The 17,137-nt window shown below is 38.8% G+C and overlaps 1 protein-coding gene across 11 annotated transcripts in view; it reads left to right on the forward strand.

Annotated features, from left to right (window-relative positions):
• Window positions 1-17,137, forward strand: part of LOC121723228 (AP-3 complex subunit beta-2) — a 59,357-nt gene that overhangs the window by 31,224 nt on the left and 10,996 nt on the right. For 5 of the 11 annotated variants that reach the window (XM_042108726.1, XM_042108725.1, XM_042108729.1 and 2 more), the window contains exons 16-25: window positions 1,226-1,412; window positions 2,333-2,451; window positions 4,923-4,961; window positions 5,386-5,500; window positions 8,712-8,892; window positions 8,977-9,130; window positions 10,508-10,592; window positions 10,710-10,819; window positions 13,430-13,658; window positions 13,778-13,862. In XM_042108726.1, coding sequence (XP_041964660.1) covers window positions 1,226-1,412; window positions 2,333-2,451; window positions 4,923-4,961; window positions 5,386-5,500; window positions 8,712-8,892; window positions 8,977-9,130; window positions 10,508-10,592; window positions 10,710-10,819; window positions 13,430-13,658; window positions 13,778-13,862 — 1,304 coding nt within the window. Of the gene's footprint in view, window positions 1-1,225; window positions 1,413-2,332; window positions 2,464-4,922; window positions 4,962-5,385; window positions 5,501-8,711; window positions 8,893-8,976; window positions 9,131-10,507; window positions 10,593-10,709; window positions 10,820-13,429; window positions 13,659-13,777; window positions 13,863-17,137 lie in introns of all 11 variants that reach the window. The other 6 variants (XM_042108727.1, XM_042108731.1, XM_042108721.1 and 3 more) reach the window with 2 other exon arrangements.

The following is a 17,137-nucleotide window of genomic DNA, read 5'->3' on the forward strand; positions in this document are numbered from 1 at the left end:
AGTTAAGCAGAAAGCAGTTGATACAGGTGCAATCTGTTTAACTGGCGCTTTGATGGGGCCTAGTTGAGCAGCTGGCCGTTGATACAGGTGCAAATCAATTAAATTAGCCCATTGTGATGTCATAGTGGCAATGCAAAGTCTATGTGGAAAACTAAGCTTGTTTTTTGTTAATATCTCAAAAAGTATAAAGTTTACAAAAGTGAAAAATACATTGCTCAAGTGTCCTATTCAAGACCTACGTTACAAAGTTTGAACGAAGTTTCTATGTTAAACGGTTTATTAGACACAGAAATTTTGTTAGGAGAATAATAATAAGAAGAAGATGATTTTGGATAACAGAACAGTGCATTTTCATGCACTGTAATAATAATAGATAAAAATAAGAAGCCTAGGAAGAAAAGTACAGTGCATTTTCATGCACTGTAATAATAATAATAATGTGTGATAATATAATAAACATACAATCTTAAGATCAATTCATTTTTATTAGGGCTGTCAAAATAACTGATTCATTTCGATTAATTAATTTGAAAAAAAAAACTGACCCCGAGCCGTTCTAGTCAGTAACCATTAGACTGTAAAATGAAGGAGAGAGAAGAAAATGTGCTGCCTAGATCATTGATTGGAACATTTACTTTTAAAAAATGGCCTGATGGTGTTGACAAAAATAAAGTGTTGATTAAAATAAAGTCCTCTACAATGACTGCAGCAAGGAATTTGCATATCACCGGAGTTCGTCAACTCTAAAGTCGCACATCAATGCAAAGAAATAGTGTTGACATTGAGGGGAGTGTTAATTTATTTTCATTGTGTCCCCTAGGTTATATTTCTGGCCTGAAATGCCTTGTATGTGAAAAAAAAACTTCTTCCCGAAGCACTTTTGAATTTATTTCCTCAGCATATTAGGTCATATCATAGATTATTATGGCCATTATTTGAACAGTGAAAATAATAATAAAAGAGTTTTTGAACATTAGATGTCACTAATGCTGATTATTCAATGATTCATTTAAATTTAAATATTTCAAATACTTTTACAGCAAAAATTATATATGCGATTAATTTAGATTAATTAATCACAGCGTATGTAATTAATTCGATGACATTTTTTAATCGATTGACAGCCCTAATTTTTATTGTTAAAATGTTTTGTAAATAGCATCATCATTATTATCAAATGTTGCATCTAAAGTTGACCAATGTTTTTGTTTCCCGCTACCTGTAGACAAAATTGCTTACGCAATATGTGCTCAACCTGGCAAAGTATGACCAAAATTATGACATTCGTGACCGGGCTCGATTCATCCGCCAACTCATTGTGCCCATGGATAAGGGTGGTGCCCTTAACAAGTATGCTAAGAAGCTGTTCCTTGCCTTGAAACCTGCTCCTGTCTTGGAGTCTCCATTTAAAGGTAAAGAGGTTGACAAGACATTGTTGATAAGAACACACCACAGCAGCCATTTTTACATTTAATAGACCTCTGAAGTTCGCCTACAAACACACTAACATCTTTACCCATATATCAGGTATCTTGAGATTTTTCTCATGTGAAAATAACATGGGGATTTTTAATTAACTCTCATGGGGACAAAGAAATCAGAAATGCAGAGGTTTTGGTCTACACACTTTTGTCCTCTGCCTTCAAGTGAATATTGTGATCTTCAGTACATTAAGACCAGTGATGTAGTGGTAAAATAAGAGGTGGGTAAACTATGAATTCTGTGATCTCGGTGAGGTAGACAGATAGATAGATAGATAGATACTTTGTTGATCCCCAAGGGGAAATTCAAGAACGACAGCGCCATGCGGTATCGGATTTTTTGGTGGATAGGTGAATAAACTAGGTGGATAGGTGGATAAACTGTGTTTACTTGCGTTTATCCTCCACTACATCCCTGAATAAGATGGCACACTTTGATTTTTACTACCCCAGAGCTAACATGCAATGCAACTTGCCATAGGTAGTTCAATTAACACCCTGATATCATTATATGGGCAAAGATAGCAGCTTTGGGTCCTTTTTGTATGCAAACTGCAGGAGTCTATAGTAGGGCTATGAGAGGTGTTACTAAATATGTTAATAAAGTCTCTGTTCAGTTTAAGTGCAGCAGAATCAGAACCTTAATTAATTTAATTAGTAACACGTTGGGCTCCCGTATATTTCATGTCAAAAATGGCTGCTGTGAGAAAGGTCCATTGATGATCAAGAACATACCATGAATTTATTGACAGTATTGTAAAGGCTGACTGTTGATGTCGCTTCAGTTGACATCAGTGAGGATGTATAGGAGTTCATACGTTGTTCATTGTTTGAAACCTTTTTGTCGGTAGACCGGGACCACTTCCAGCTGGGCTCTCTGTCCCATCTGCTGAACGCCAAAGCAGGTGGATACCAGGAGTTACCGGACTGGCCTGAAGTGGCACCAGACCCATCTGTGCGCAACGTGGAGGTGAAGGATTCTGTGCGTGAAGTGGGAAGAGTAACAGACACAAAAGGCCTCTTGGTGAAGGCCTGAGGGTGCTGCTTCTGTAGCTGGACAGACCTCAGAGGGAGCCTGCGTATAACACCTGTTTCAGATCAGCTAGAGGCCTAATGTCCTTAGTTTGACTTTGTCACAGCTATACTGTTTAGGCAACCTGCAAAACATGCCCACAATATTGACTCAAATTAGCCCAGGGCTAACAAATGATGATACACTGAGTTTGATTTGGTTTTGAACTTGATTTCATAACATACAATTTCATAACCCTGTGCAGTCTATCCTCTGCAGAGCAGCACTCACAAATCCACACACCTATGATGTGACTTGTGAATTAGAAGCCCCTCTTGATCAATGTTACCAAATAACAACATTTTAGAAAATCTAGGTTAAAAGAACAAAAAAGGACAGGTTTATGCCCATCATTCATGTGTCATTGCTTTGTTTGATCCTGTCAAACATCTGAATCAAATCAAATTGCACTAACAATTTGATTTGATCACTGGCTCATTTTTTGTTAATGTTTCATGTTTGTCTGTGGTTGATGTTGTGTGTATTATTCATAGCCGTTTACTTTTGAGGTGACAGGTGTATTTACAGTCCTCCACATTGTCCTCCTGTGTCCAGCTTCTCTCTGACCGCCTTTCTCTCTGTGCCTGGGTCCACAGCTAGAGGAAGTCATAACCACCAGTGAGGGGCGGGTCGGCTTGCTAGGAGACTGGAGAGAGGTGCCACTGGGAGTGCAGTGTGTTCTCTTTGCTCTGCTCTATCCAGCTACCCTTTTAGCCAAACTCTAAATCGCAGAGACTGAGCTCCATTTTTACTGGCACTCTTAAAATATGACAGTACACAAATGTGTTTATTACACAGTGTTCCTAATTTAAGATATTGCAGATCATTTAAGATACTGTTAAATCACTATCATTTTAATTTCAGGTGTTCATTCATCCAATACATACTTTGATAGCAATCAGAAGCAATGCTCTTTAATGTGCTCTCTGCTTGCTGCTAATATAGGGTGACCAGACATCCCGGTTTAACTGGGACAGTCCCGATTTTGAGATGCGTGTCCCGAGTCCCGACAAAAGCCTGTCGGGACGCTAAAATGTCCCGGTTTACACCAACCACTATTAAAGTGTGTAAACCCATGTAGAAAGACTGTAGCCTAAAGCGTCTGGCGTATGATTTCAATAATGTGTTTGTGCGTGTGTGAGTCAGTCAATCGTAGCAGTCTGCATAATCTTGCAACCAACGTTACAATGTATCCGTAAACATTGTTGCAATGCCTCTTCATATCTGCCTTGTTTTAACGGTTAGGCTATGCTACGACAATGTTGAAGAGAAAGTCATCATTCTCAAAATGGCTGAGTTAAATGTTTTAATGCATGTCTGGATAACGGGTGAGCAATGTTTTGGAGACAAACAAATGACTCGTGTTTAGGCATAGTACAGGCCCTTTTTCTCTGACTGAAAGTGCGCAGAACTTGTGCGTTTACATAACAATATTTGCAAACAACCTAGTGACACCCCCAAACCCTTGGGCTTAAAGAAAAAATGTCTGTGTCTGTCTGAGCTGCCGCATGTTCATGTTAAACGCGGTCACGCTTTTTTCAGCAAAAAACAGCAATTAAAAAGCAGGGCTATTAAGCACAAACTGAGCACAAACTATTATTTACATATTTGTCGGACAATATGTATGATATAGTAATACATTAGACAGTAAATTGACACTTTACACTATTTACATGTAACATATACAACACAACCTTTAATGCAGTTATAGTTAATATAACATCCCTATATTACCACCAAAATAAGACATTGTTCATCAGAGATGAAGAGCTAATGCTAAGAGCTAAACAAACAGAAGGTGGAGCTGTGGCTGGAGGAAAGACATGGAGCTTTAAAACAGCTCATGGCTATCAAGGGTCAGGCTACTAATTTGTGCTTACTTGGCATATCGATAGCTTTTTCTCATGAGACTTTGACAGCCATAGGTTATACCTCGGGTGCTCTGCTATCTCTTTTAGCTAATTCTGAAGACAGGTCAAACCCTTGTCACATTTGTGCTAGCTTAGGACCAGGATGTCTCCAGAGTCAGCTGTGTTGACGTGTTGAAACAGATTTGTCATTTACAACTTTCTCCCATGTGTCTGCAGGATCCCTTTACATTATGATAATATCATAAACAATGACATTGACCCTTTGGGCTTAAAATATGTTTTATAAAATGAATGCATGTGTTTGGAATAGATAATTCAATAAGAATATTAATGGTCAAAACCATTTGTAGGTAATTGCTCTGTAATGCTAATCAGAGAGATGTATTGTAGAGTGTTTATAGGCCGACTAGAATTCTTGTCTATTTCTGTCTTTTTTCCTTGATTCCACCATTCATCTCACCTTTCTTCACTGCGTTTCTTTTCTGTCTTGTCTGCCAGGTTATTAAGCTGCTTGAAAGAGTCACAACCTTAACCAGTGTGAGTCAGTTAGTGACAAACAGCCCATGCCTTTAAGCCCCAGTGTTGTGTATCCACTCTTAGCTCCCTTAGATCTTATGTCAGTATTATACCATGCCCATCTGATAAAACCACTCCTGGCTTAGTTTCCCACTTGATTCCTGTTTTCCCCTAAAGCAGTGCATGTCCTTAAATTCTGTCTCTTTTTTTGTTTTGAAGTTTGAGTATATTGTGTTTACTACTATATCAATCTGCAATATTATCTGTGTTACCTATATTGAAGTTATGAGGAGGTCACTGTATCCTTTTTTAATTAGTGGAATTACTTCTCAGACTCATGGGTGAAAGTTGATTTAAGAATGCCAGTTATGGTCAGATTGTGGAGTTCAATGAATTTGGAATGATCTTTAGCAAAACAGACCCTTTTTTATCTAATCTCTTGTAGGTTCCTGAATGGACCAAGTGTAGCAGCCGCGACAAGAGGAAAGACAAGAAAGTGGAGAAGCCCTTCTACTCGGACTCTGAGGGAGAATCTGGCCCAACAGAATCAGCAGACAGTGGTCAGCAGTGCTCTGAGTTTGAGTGTGCAAAGGGCAGACATATGCCCTGTTTTTACCAATAGAGCAGTCTTTTAGTCTTGTGGAAAGAGGACATGCTGTATTCAGACAAGATGCCAGTGAAGAGCAAACAGTCTCTGGGCCCTATTTTGACCATCAGAAACGCAGCGCATACAGTAGCATATTCTTATCACAACACAAAGTCTATTCCTATCTTACACTCAAATTTTTGACCTAAGGTGTGGTCTGGCGCATTATCTAAAAATGTATCTGCAGGATAAATGTCCTTAGGTTTATTCAGTCATTTGAACATTATTGGGGTAAGTGTTGCTTTTTTCAGGCTACTGTATGTTTTCGATGGTAACCCCTTGTCAGACAATAGTGAAAGTACTTAACTGTGTATAACTGTTTTGTTGTTGACTATGACACCACGGTGAAGATAGTTTCACTTTGCCAATGAGTTCAAATAATGCAGAGTGCAGATGCGTGTAGGCTATATTCTGCTAGGTTTTAGTAAAGCATGGTTTAGTGGAATACCTGTTCCATATGGTCTCGCGTGCAAGTAGATTCCTTCAAATGCGCCGCTGACTATCAAAATACAGATACGCTGTTTGAAGTCCCACTACTTGCTGTTGACAGATGTCATTTTCATTGGTTTAAAGGATGTTATGCCCAAAACACACCCATGACTGATTAAGAAACATAAGAACCGCCTTTTTGCGCCAAGCGCCCAATGTTTGATAACAAAACCACCCCGAATGTGGACTTGACAAACCCCTAAATGTATTTAAGCTATTTGCCAGTGACCATGTGTTTTAGATCACCAAAATAGGGCCCTCTGAGTTTAGCAGTCACTAGAGGTTAATGATGCTACAGAGTAGGAAAAATGGATGCTACGAAGGTGGCAAAATGGTTGCTTGAGAGGCTTCTGAGATTACGCTTGAACATAACTGTAGGAGGAGGAACAGCGGGACTATCCAGGAGTAACAATCACATAAATGTAACAGATTAACCTTGAGATTTTCTGTAGTACAGTTATATAGCAGAATTACATCAAGATCCTTACCAGCTGTGTGAACAGGAGGACTGCGAACATGTGTGAGATTAAATGAGTAGGGACAATAAATCAAACTAGAAATGCAATTCCAAGGAATTACCAGTGCATGAAAATATATGATGTAAAATATCATAGAAAGTTAAAACAGATGATGCAGAGACAGTTACAAAGGTGTTGCTAAGGTAGACATCGGGGTTGCTATGCTAAATAAAGCTGTTGATGATTGCTATGATGGTTGCTAAGGTAATCATGTTGGTTGCTATGTTGGTTACTAGGTTGACATTATAGTGGTGGTTGCTAAATTGTTTGCTAGTGTAATTAAGGTGGTTGCTAGGATGCTGCTAGGGTACATATGGTGGTTGCTATGCAAAGTAAACTGGTTGCTATGCTGGTTGCTAGGATAATCATGTTGGTTGCTAGATTGTTGCTAGGGTAATTGAGATGGTTGCTAGGATAGATATGGTGGTTACTATGCTAAATACATGGTTGCTATGCTGGTTGACAGGTTGCTATGCTGGCAAGTTGAGCAGATGGCAATTGGAACCGGTGCAACTCAGTTAACAGCCTATTGTGATGTCATAATTGCCCATGCAAGTCTATGGGAATAATATAAGCTTGTTTTTTGTTAATATCTCAAAAAGTATAAAGTTTACAAAAATACAAAATACATTGCTCACTCCTTTTGGGGACCTACGCAACAAAGTTTGAATGGACTTTCTGGATTATATTGTTCAAGCTGAATTAAATACAGAAAAAGAGATATTACCAGTACATGAAATTATAGGAATTACCAGTACATGAAAATGCAAAATATATGAAGCGTTTGGTTCCAAAACACTTTAAGCGCCATTTTAAAACGAGTTACCACCATAATTTGTTTTGTATTTGATCACTATTCAAAGTTCCATAATCAGTTTTGGGCAAAACGTGATATCCGCCTTGTTTCTCTGTTCAATATATTCCCTTTCTTTCCAAACCGTGACAAACGCCTGTCTTAATTTTCAGCAGAACGCGATACATCCGCTCGACCAATCACGTTGACAGCCCGAACATTCCAAACAAAACGTAAACAGTAGTGCTCAGTGACTAGCCAACATGTTTGACAGTTCTGGTGTTTTAAATAATATTAGCGAATAATATTAGCGAAAGAAATTAATAGACAAGCCTGTGCTTGATTTCTACTGTGGGGAAGAAACGCAAGCCGTTAATGTTAAGCAAAGGCGACATTTAGGCACAGGAAAAGTACCAGTAATTTCCAGCGCTCACTCCAAAGAGACTTCAAACTTTTGCTTGAATTTAAGAATTGAATTGAAATTTAGGAGTCATTCTCAATTCAATTCTGAATTTTGCTCAAGCCTGGTATGTATATATTTAGTGTTGTTGTCCTCCAGGGTAAGAGCTGTAAGCAAACCCAGGCTGATGTCTATCTTTACAGATGGATGGAACATGAAAATAGAAAGGATAGTGACTGCCTCAGCTCTCGACCACTGTTTCCGGCAACCGCTAGAACATAAATGTTCTGCCCATGCTATTTGCCTTAATAAAGGAGACATTTGATAATGTCAATGTTGAATATGTGTTTCGTACACACAGGCACAGTTTTCTTACAGTTGATAGTATTTGGTAGGATAGAGCAACAGATTCACAAGAGGGACACCATTCTCATGCCAGAGGAATATTATGGAATACTGCAGAACCATGGAAATGTTTACATCTACGGCCAAGAATAGCAGGCTTATGATTTCAAGACTGCAACACAGGCTTTTAAAGCACAGAAGTAATTTAGGGTGACAACCTCTGTGGGTTTGAGGCTTTTTGAGCGTAGGCCGTGCATCTCCGCTAGTTGCTGAAGAATGAAAGAAAACTAGCCTCTCGCAGTGCAACTACATATAGGTAAAGACCCGGGGGAAAATCCCTAAGATGGGTTTGGAGATTGATTGAGGTCAATAACATTATCCGAGAGTGATTTCCCATTGGTTGACGTCAAAATAATTCGACTGAAAGATAACTCGACTGAAAGAGAACCTCACATTTGCTCACTGTATGTCACTCTGGATAATAGCATCTGCTAAGTGATAAATAATGTAATATGATTAGTAACCCATTGTCCAGACTGTTGCTCTTTATTTACCCCCCTCTGTCTTCTGCTGGCTATAGGATCAGATTCTGTCAGTGGTTCAGAAAGCAGCAGCAGCAGTGAGGACAGTGGCTCAGGATCTGAGACTGAGGACAGCGAGGATGATTCTGATTCTGATGAAGAAGAGGAAGAGGAGAAAAAAGGGAGAAAGAAGATTGTACAAAGAAAAATGAAGACCTCTGCTTCAGAGAGCGCTGCCAGGTATTTGTTTAGTGTTCAATATCAGTGTTTTACTTGATATAATATATTGGTAAACATTGTTATCTAAGGCATTTTTTTCTGCAGTGAGGAAAGTGGCAATGAAGTGAAGATGCAGCAGAAGCCTAAAATGGGGAATAGATCAAAGTCTGACGAGGAGAGTGAATCAGAAAGCAGCGAATCAGAATCAGACTCGGAGCAGGAGTCTGAGTCTGAGACAGATGTCAAGACAAAGAAGAAGGTGAGAGCTCAGAAACAATTGGTCATTTTGAAATTAGTAAATTTTCCTAACATTTTCAGAGCCCATGTGGCATATTATTCACTAGTCTAGGTATCTTCTAAAGGCATTTATATTAATATTTTCACAGGGGAATACAAATACCATTTTTCCCAATAACTTTTACAATAGCCTACTTTGCTTTCCCAGACCAAGTTATAATTACCCAAAGTCAGTATCAGATATATGCAGAAACTCCTGAAGTATGTTATATTACATTTAACTGTTTAATATATGAATAATAATTATTTCTCACCAAAATCTAATTTGCCACAATTATTGGCATCTCTAGAAATTCTGATAAACAAAATGCTACTGAAATGGAATTTTCCATTTATATTTTATGTTTTCACATTGATCACGTTGAGTGTCTGGAACCCTTAAAGCACTAATTCATAGCTTTCTGTTTCACTGAGGTATAATATCTTTGGCTGCTCTGTTGGTGATGTTTTTTTTGTTGCTTTGGTTCTTTGGTTGAGCATTCAGGCTGCTGACAGTGCATGTTGTACCATGTTGGAGGGCCGTTACGGATCCCAGGTGCATTGTTGTATCCTGTGTTATGTAATGTAATGTTAAATAGGCTTGGTTGTTGATTTGCCACTGTGACAAAATCCCCTACCTTTATTTAGCACAAGGAATTGAATACCTCCATTTGTTTATCTGGGAAAAAAAAAGAAAAACATGAGAAAGACAAGAGATCACACTAACAAGATAAAGGTGTGCTGACTTTCATAAGTCAGGGAATGGAACTGACTTAACTTCACTCATGCAGAATTCCTCATGCCTTACGCCATGTCACTTTCAACAGACTTTGTCTGTTTCACATGAAATGCCACAAAAACAAAGACAATCAGAAAGAATTTCCATGTATAGCCCACCCCTGTGTATTAACCTCATAGCTAAAGAAATTTTGCAAATATAATGTTAATAGCCGGAATTGTGTGTTTGTTAGAGGGAGGGGGTACAATGGGTATTAAATGCAGGGGTACAAATAATTGAAACACGTGGTTTTGTTACCCGCCCCCATTTTTTCAGTGTAAGTGATATGTCATTTTAATTGTTTTGTCACACCCCAAGTTAATATTTGGGGAGAAAGATTTTCTAAGGACGGGATACCGAATACAACATGGCATTTGGGTAGCAGGAGTTGATATACGTTTTAACTTTGAACTTAAACCCGCTTATACCACTGTTACCACACTTGTGTTAATTTGTTGATTCCCATGTTGTGATCACTGAAATGGACGGTGAGAGGGCCCACTCGTGCTATGTAATCCAGTTTTGAAATCCAATTATAGAGAAAGAAGCAGTACATTATATTTAATCAACACTCTTATCCAGGTCTCTGCGTCCAACCCTCCCTCCAAACAAACCAAAAAAACAACTGTTGAAAAGAAGGAAATGTCTCTTCTTGACCTAGATGATTGTGAGTAATACAACAAAAAATGCATAAAAACTGAAAAGTCTTAAGAATTGCAGTTTGTACAATCTTTCACAAATTATACATATGTTCAGTTCATATGCTCTCTGTGATCATCTCTAGTTGAATCGACCACATCTCATCAAGTCACTCCAGTCAACAATGTACTATCAAACAGTTTGGTGACCGATTTAGAGGGCTTATCCTTGACTGATACCATGATTCCCTCAGCGGTAAGTGAGATTGAATTCAGCAACCAATATCCTCTGTAGAATGACATGATGTGCTACAATTTGGTTGGACTTAAAGTATACAATTAAGTCCATGAGTATTTGGACAATGACACAGTGTTTTTAATGTTGCCACCACAATCGATCACACACAATTAAATGTAGACTTTTGTCTTTAACTTAAGGAGTTAGACAAAAATATTTGCTTAAGGAATTACAGCCATTTTTGCACATTGTCGCCCCATTTTTGAAGCTCAAAAGTAATTGGACAACAGTACCACCGCTCCCATCAAGCACATTTAGCACCATGCTTAGGGCACCTGCATGTATTGGAGGTGGCACCAGTTGGATTCCAGTCATTTTAATGCATCCTGCCTTTCACACTGTCTTCCAGGCAGGGTTCCCATGGGTCATGGAATTTCTGGAATATCAGGGAATTTTGATAAAGTCTTTTTCAGACATGGAAAGTCAGGGACTTTTATCATATTTGGGGCAAAGTCATGGAATATCAGGGAATTTTGTGGTAGCAGTTTAGAATATACTTGCCAAAATACATTAATACAAATACATTTCCACACAGAATTGGTGTATATCTGGTTATTAGCTTTACTGCTTGTTTGAGTGGTGATGGTTAGCCCAATTTTGTTTATTCAATACCCATTTATTCATATTCCACTCTAAAAAAGTCAAAGAATCTTGAGCGCTGCTCTGAAATGTTCATTATAGGTCATGGAAATTCAGGGTATTTGTCAAGGAAAGTCAGGGAAAAGTCATAAAAGAATTTTACACTTGATTTACACTTGATTGTAGAGTGGGAACCCTGTCCAGGCCTTTTTGGTGTTGCTGAGCTCATCAATGCATTCTTTCTTGTTAAGAATGTGCCAAATGGTTGATTTGGCCACTCTTAAATTTCCTGCTATCTGTTTATCTGTTCACTTATTATTATTATTATTATTATTTTAATATTGGCCTACTGGTTAGGGCTTCGGGCTTGTAACCAAAGGGTTGCCGGTTCGATCCCCGACCAGTAGGAAAAATGTGGGTGGGGGAAGTGGTTGAGCACTGCTCTCCCATGCCCACATCCATGGCTGAAGTGCCCTTGAGCAAGGCACCAAACCCCTCACTGCTCCCCCCGAGCGCCGCTGCCACAGCTCACTGCTCCAGGTTAGTGTGTGCTTCACCTCACTGTGTGCCCACTGTTCACTGTGTGCTTCACGGATTGGGATAAATGCAGGGACCAAATTTCCCTCATTGGATCAAAAGAGTATATATACTGTGCAGTACTTATACTTATTTGCTTTTGAGCCTCAAAAATGGGATAGCAATGTACACAATTGATTGTAACTGTTATCCTAAATGGATAATGCAATACTTTTGTTGAACCCCTTCAATTGAAGCTGAAAATGTACATTTTAAGCACATCTTGATTGCTGTGTTTGTGGTGGTGTAGATAGGCAAAATGAAGTTGGAAGATTGTTCTGTTACTAACTTACTTCACCAGGTTTCTAGGTGTTAGCCTGTCATAAAGTTTCCAGTTAGACAGGAAGTTATTCATTCAGCAGCAAATCGATGGCCACAGTTTATTCAGAGGAAGATCAAAATTGATTACATTAAAATTAGGGGCCAGAATGCACAATGTTAGTCTAAGGTGTAACATCACCTTTTGAGTGAGATATTGGTTGACATCTTGCTAATTCAATCTGTCTTTACACATCCCTCTCTTTTTTGCTTTGCATGCACTGGTATTTTCCTCAGGATCCCTACTTCAGCATGCACTAGATTGAATGTTGATTTTTTGAGATAACAGCCCTATGCATTTTCTTTTTAGAAATCATCCTCACATTACAGCTTTTTTCACAACAGCCTAAGACTTTTGAATGGTACTACTGCATGGGATTCAATGTTAACCAAATTTTGGAAATTCTTCCACCATATATTTAAATATGTCATTTTATTTAAATAGCAAAACGGAACGGTATGATCCCAAATATTAAAGCAATAGAGGAATTCAGTATTAATTTATAGCTACTTTTATAGATAACATTTACAGTGTTACGATGTTGTTTACTACTTTTTCTTATTATTATGGGGACAGACATATTTTACATTTATTCATTTAGCAGACACTTTTATCCAAAGTGACTTGATACTGTATGTCAATTATATTACAAGGGCCATTCTCCCCAGAGCAACTCAGGGTTAAGTGCCTTGCTCAAGGGCACAATGGTGGAATTGAACACAACTTTTCAGGCTATTGCATGCTAGCCCAGCTCCTTAGCCACCATGCTACCACTACCCCTATACAGTATATACTTGGTGTGCAAGATAAAAGTTTGGTACACTGAATGACTCATCAACTGGATGAGTGTCAGGGCCTGCCAGGACTTCTCTGTAAAAATTAGAAGATAATCAGTCCCTCCAGTTTCCATAATTTAGAAATTCAAGGTATTTTTTTACACTGCTGCATATTTCCTCATTTATCCAAAATGTATGTAGTTTCATGATTTTTTTGTTGTCTGTATGTATGTTAAAAGGGTAACCATTGATTAGGGGATATTTTATTACACCAGAAAATGTTTTCAGTTTTTTTACCAGTGTGGTCTCTCTTCTTAGACTATTGCTTCACCCAGCTCAGTGAAGATGTACGAGCTCTTGCACCGTATCAAAGGGGAGGGTCTGGCAGTGGAGTACTGCTTCAGCAGACAACCTTTCAGTTTTGATAAAAACATGTTAGCTGTCCAGATTCAGTTTTCTAACAATACCACATCAGAGGTCAAGAATCTGCATGTAGAGGAACCAAAGTTACAGTCTGGCATGAGGATGAAGGAGTTTCCTGAAATTGGTAGGTTGACCTTATTTTCCATTGGATATTTTACGAGATCAAATGGCGTGATATTACATTCAAACAAAATATCTGTTTATGGATGCCATGGCGATCTTGCATTCATGTTTTTATTTCAGACGTGTTGCCCCCATCTGGGTCTGCCACTGTAGTGATGGGCATCGATTTTTGTGATTCCACACAAGCTGCAAATTTTCAGCTATGGTAAGAGCTAGCTGATCCGTAGAAGCCCGGACTGCATGCATACATCCATTTGTTCTTTAGTTCTATTCACCTTAGTCTATTTACTTTAAAACATACATAGAATGGACATTTTTTTTTATCTTGGCATTGTTGAATAAGGGGATTTCGTTGCATGGCCACAGAGCTACCACACAAAAAACAGTTGTTTCCTTTCATATGCAAATCTTGAACTTTGAAATGACCACTGAAGTGTTACGCCGAGTTACAAAGTCTTACGCCAAGAGTCTTGGAAAAGACTTTTCCATTTACATCGGGATTTAGATTAGAGGTCAACCAAGTGATAGGCTGACCGATTAATTGGCCGGTTTTTGGCATTTTTTAATTAATCGGCCGATGTCCGAGTATAGTAGGCCGATAAACAGTCAGGCGCATCCACAGACCAGTGCTGTTATTACTGTAATACACGTGAGACGCACGCTGCCCCTTGTGTCAACTAAATCACTATCAGACCCCAGCCAGAATTTATTAACACATAAATTATTATAGACCATATTGATAAGCTCTGATGTTATCAATTCTTTTCTTGGTGTCGGAGAATTTCTCTCTCTGTGTGCGGGGTGGAGCAGTTGCCGCACGCACACACACACTGCAAACACGGAGCTAATCAGAACAACAGCAGAAAAAAACTGTGTTGAAAAGCATGATTTAACTTACACTTTTCCTAGAGATGATGCTGACAATGCCCCTTCTAATTTGAAAGGGGAAACCGAACAATTTGTCGAAATACTCGTTAACACTGTATGGGTCTCCCCAGGCTACCTTGTCCTCTCTGTTCTACAACGTCATCGCTTGTGGGTTGTTTCCTTGCGTGTAATACAACAAAGTTTTCTCTTCTTTTGTGATCAATACATCATGCCCATTAGGCTTGTAATAGTGTATACTAACAAACATACAGTAATAAAAACACTTTTCAGGACAGTTTTTGGAAGGTATTTCAGTCTTACTACTACTAGCCTATTAAAGGCGCTCTAAACAATGTTATGCAGTTTCTAAGCTAAAGCATTTTTTCACACATACAGCAAACATCACCTCACCATTCGCTAGTTGCCTGTGCCCTGAACAGTGAACACACTGTAAAAAAACAATGCGGTCTCTGTGGACAGCCCAGGCTCCAAAAATGGTAACAAAAACAACCTGGTCCAGCCTGGACCATAAAAACAAAACAAACTGTTCCATCCAATCACCGACGAGATGCGTGTGAGTTTCACTTGGCGGGAGGGAGGGGGAGGGAGTAGCGAGCTCGCTCTCTGTTTTGTTTGAACGTCAACAGAAGTGAAGTTACACCCAACAACGCTTAGAGCGCCTATTAGCATAGAATGACTTGAAGATGAAGATACTACCCTATAGTAGAACATTACTTAGTTTAGGGGTTTTTGATGACCTGTTTCATTTACTTACTCTATAGCCTACATTGTTTTTGATGTAAAGTAGCCTTGGCTATATAAGTGCAGTGAAGACACAAAATTCAGATTGGAGAAAGAGACCATAAATGTTCAATACATGTTTTTACACACAATTGATCAAGTTAATAGTGTCACATTTTATCCTGCAAATGATCCTGCAGGGGAGAAAAAAGGTAAAAAAATCGGCAGCATATATAGGCCATCGGCTGACCTGATTTCTAAATATCGGCATTGGCCATAGAAAATGGTGTAGATGGTGTAAGATACCAATTTTTAGATAATGCGCTAGACCACACCTTAGGTCATTAATTGCCACACCCCTGCGCATTGTTCAATAAAAGAGAAGCGTATGGTGAAAAATTTGAGTGTAACAGAGAAGCTACACCAGGCATGTATCTGAAGCGTTCCGTTAGCGTTGCGTCTGCTGCAACAGTTAGCTTCCATGATAATCAATGGAAGTAGCTACACCAGACGTGATAGCGGTGCGTACGTTCAAAAAAATAGACCATTCTTCTAAAATGGATTTTATGTGTTGCGAACGGAACGCTTCAGTTATGTGCCTTATGTAGCTTCCCACTAAGATACAGTAGGAATACGCTTTGCATCGTGATAAGAATACGCTATGCGCTGCGTTTTAGATCATTAAGATAGGGCCCTAAATCAATATTTGCCAGGGGTATGAATAATTTTGGGTAACACTTTATTTTAATGTGTCGCTGTTACAGTGTACCTACCTAATAGGGTACAGTGGTACAACCTGTGTAACAACATGTACTATCAGGACCTGTTCCAAGACATCGAAGACATAACATACATGTCATATGTACATGTAAGTAATTAACTGGTACACTTAATAGGTTTATTCCACTGTATCAAAGAGTAACAAGGTTGTAGCAGCACAGCTGTTATATGTACACTGAAGACAATGAGGCCTTGACTGGAGCTAAGAATGGTTTGTATATCAAATCTATCATGACCAGATTTACCCCATCCAGCAGGTCTCCAGTCAGCTCTTTGCCTCTGATGAAAATTTAGGCAAATTGGCAAAGTTTTGTAAAAACACTCAGTATCACAATGTAACAACTATATGTAGGTACCCACAAATACATAATGCAAGTACAATGATAGTACCTGATAGCAGGGCTCCGAACTGTGTCAAGGAACGAAAACCGAAAACGAACAGAATTTTACGGAATTTTACGAGGAGCGGAAACGGAAACGAAAACAAAATGGTCTTCAACTGTTCCGGAACAGAAACGTTATTCTGAAATCCACAAAACCGGTTAATAACGTTTTTTTTTTCGTTCTCTATATAACAGCCTAATAATTTGATTTCTGCAGTTTGAAAAAAAAAAAAAGAATAAATGGACCTTTGGTCCAAATGTGTATATTTTGTCTTGCTGTTGAAATGTAACCTATCCGTCTGCCACTTCGGATCTTCTCCTTCGGAGGCTACTGAAACTGATTTGGAAATTGTTTGTAGCCTATGCGTAGGCTAATAGCCTATTTTGCCTGTCCATGCCTTGTCGTTTTTTAAAGTCGGGATTTGAAATGTTTGCGCAATTATAGCCTATTCTATGTAGAAGAGTTAAATGGGAAATTTGAGATAGGCCTTGTCAGCAACAGACAGGTTCGTTTATAAACAGGGTTGGAATTATAGCGCAAGCCTTTGAAGATCTCCATATGGATAAAACTTAGGCTACAACCAGGTAAGGAGTTTAGCACGTATCCAGAAATATTTTTGATAAGAAATTATTTATAGGCATAGGTTAGGCCTACAGTGCTATGGGATGGATAGCCCATCTGAATGTTTTTGGATGCCGTCTGTGATTT

This window comes from Alosa sapidissima, chromosome 11, assembly GCF_018492685.1.
Source record: "Alosa sapidissima isolate fAloSap1 chromosome 11, fAloSap1.pri, whole genome shotgun sequence".
Lineage (NCBI taxonomy): Eukaryota > Metazoa > Chordata > Actinopteri > Clupeiformes > Clupeidae > Alosa > Alosa sapidissima.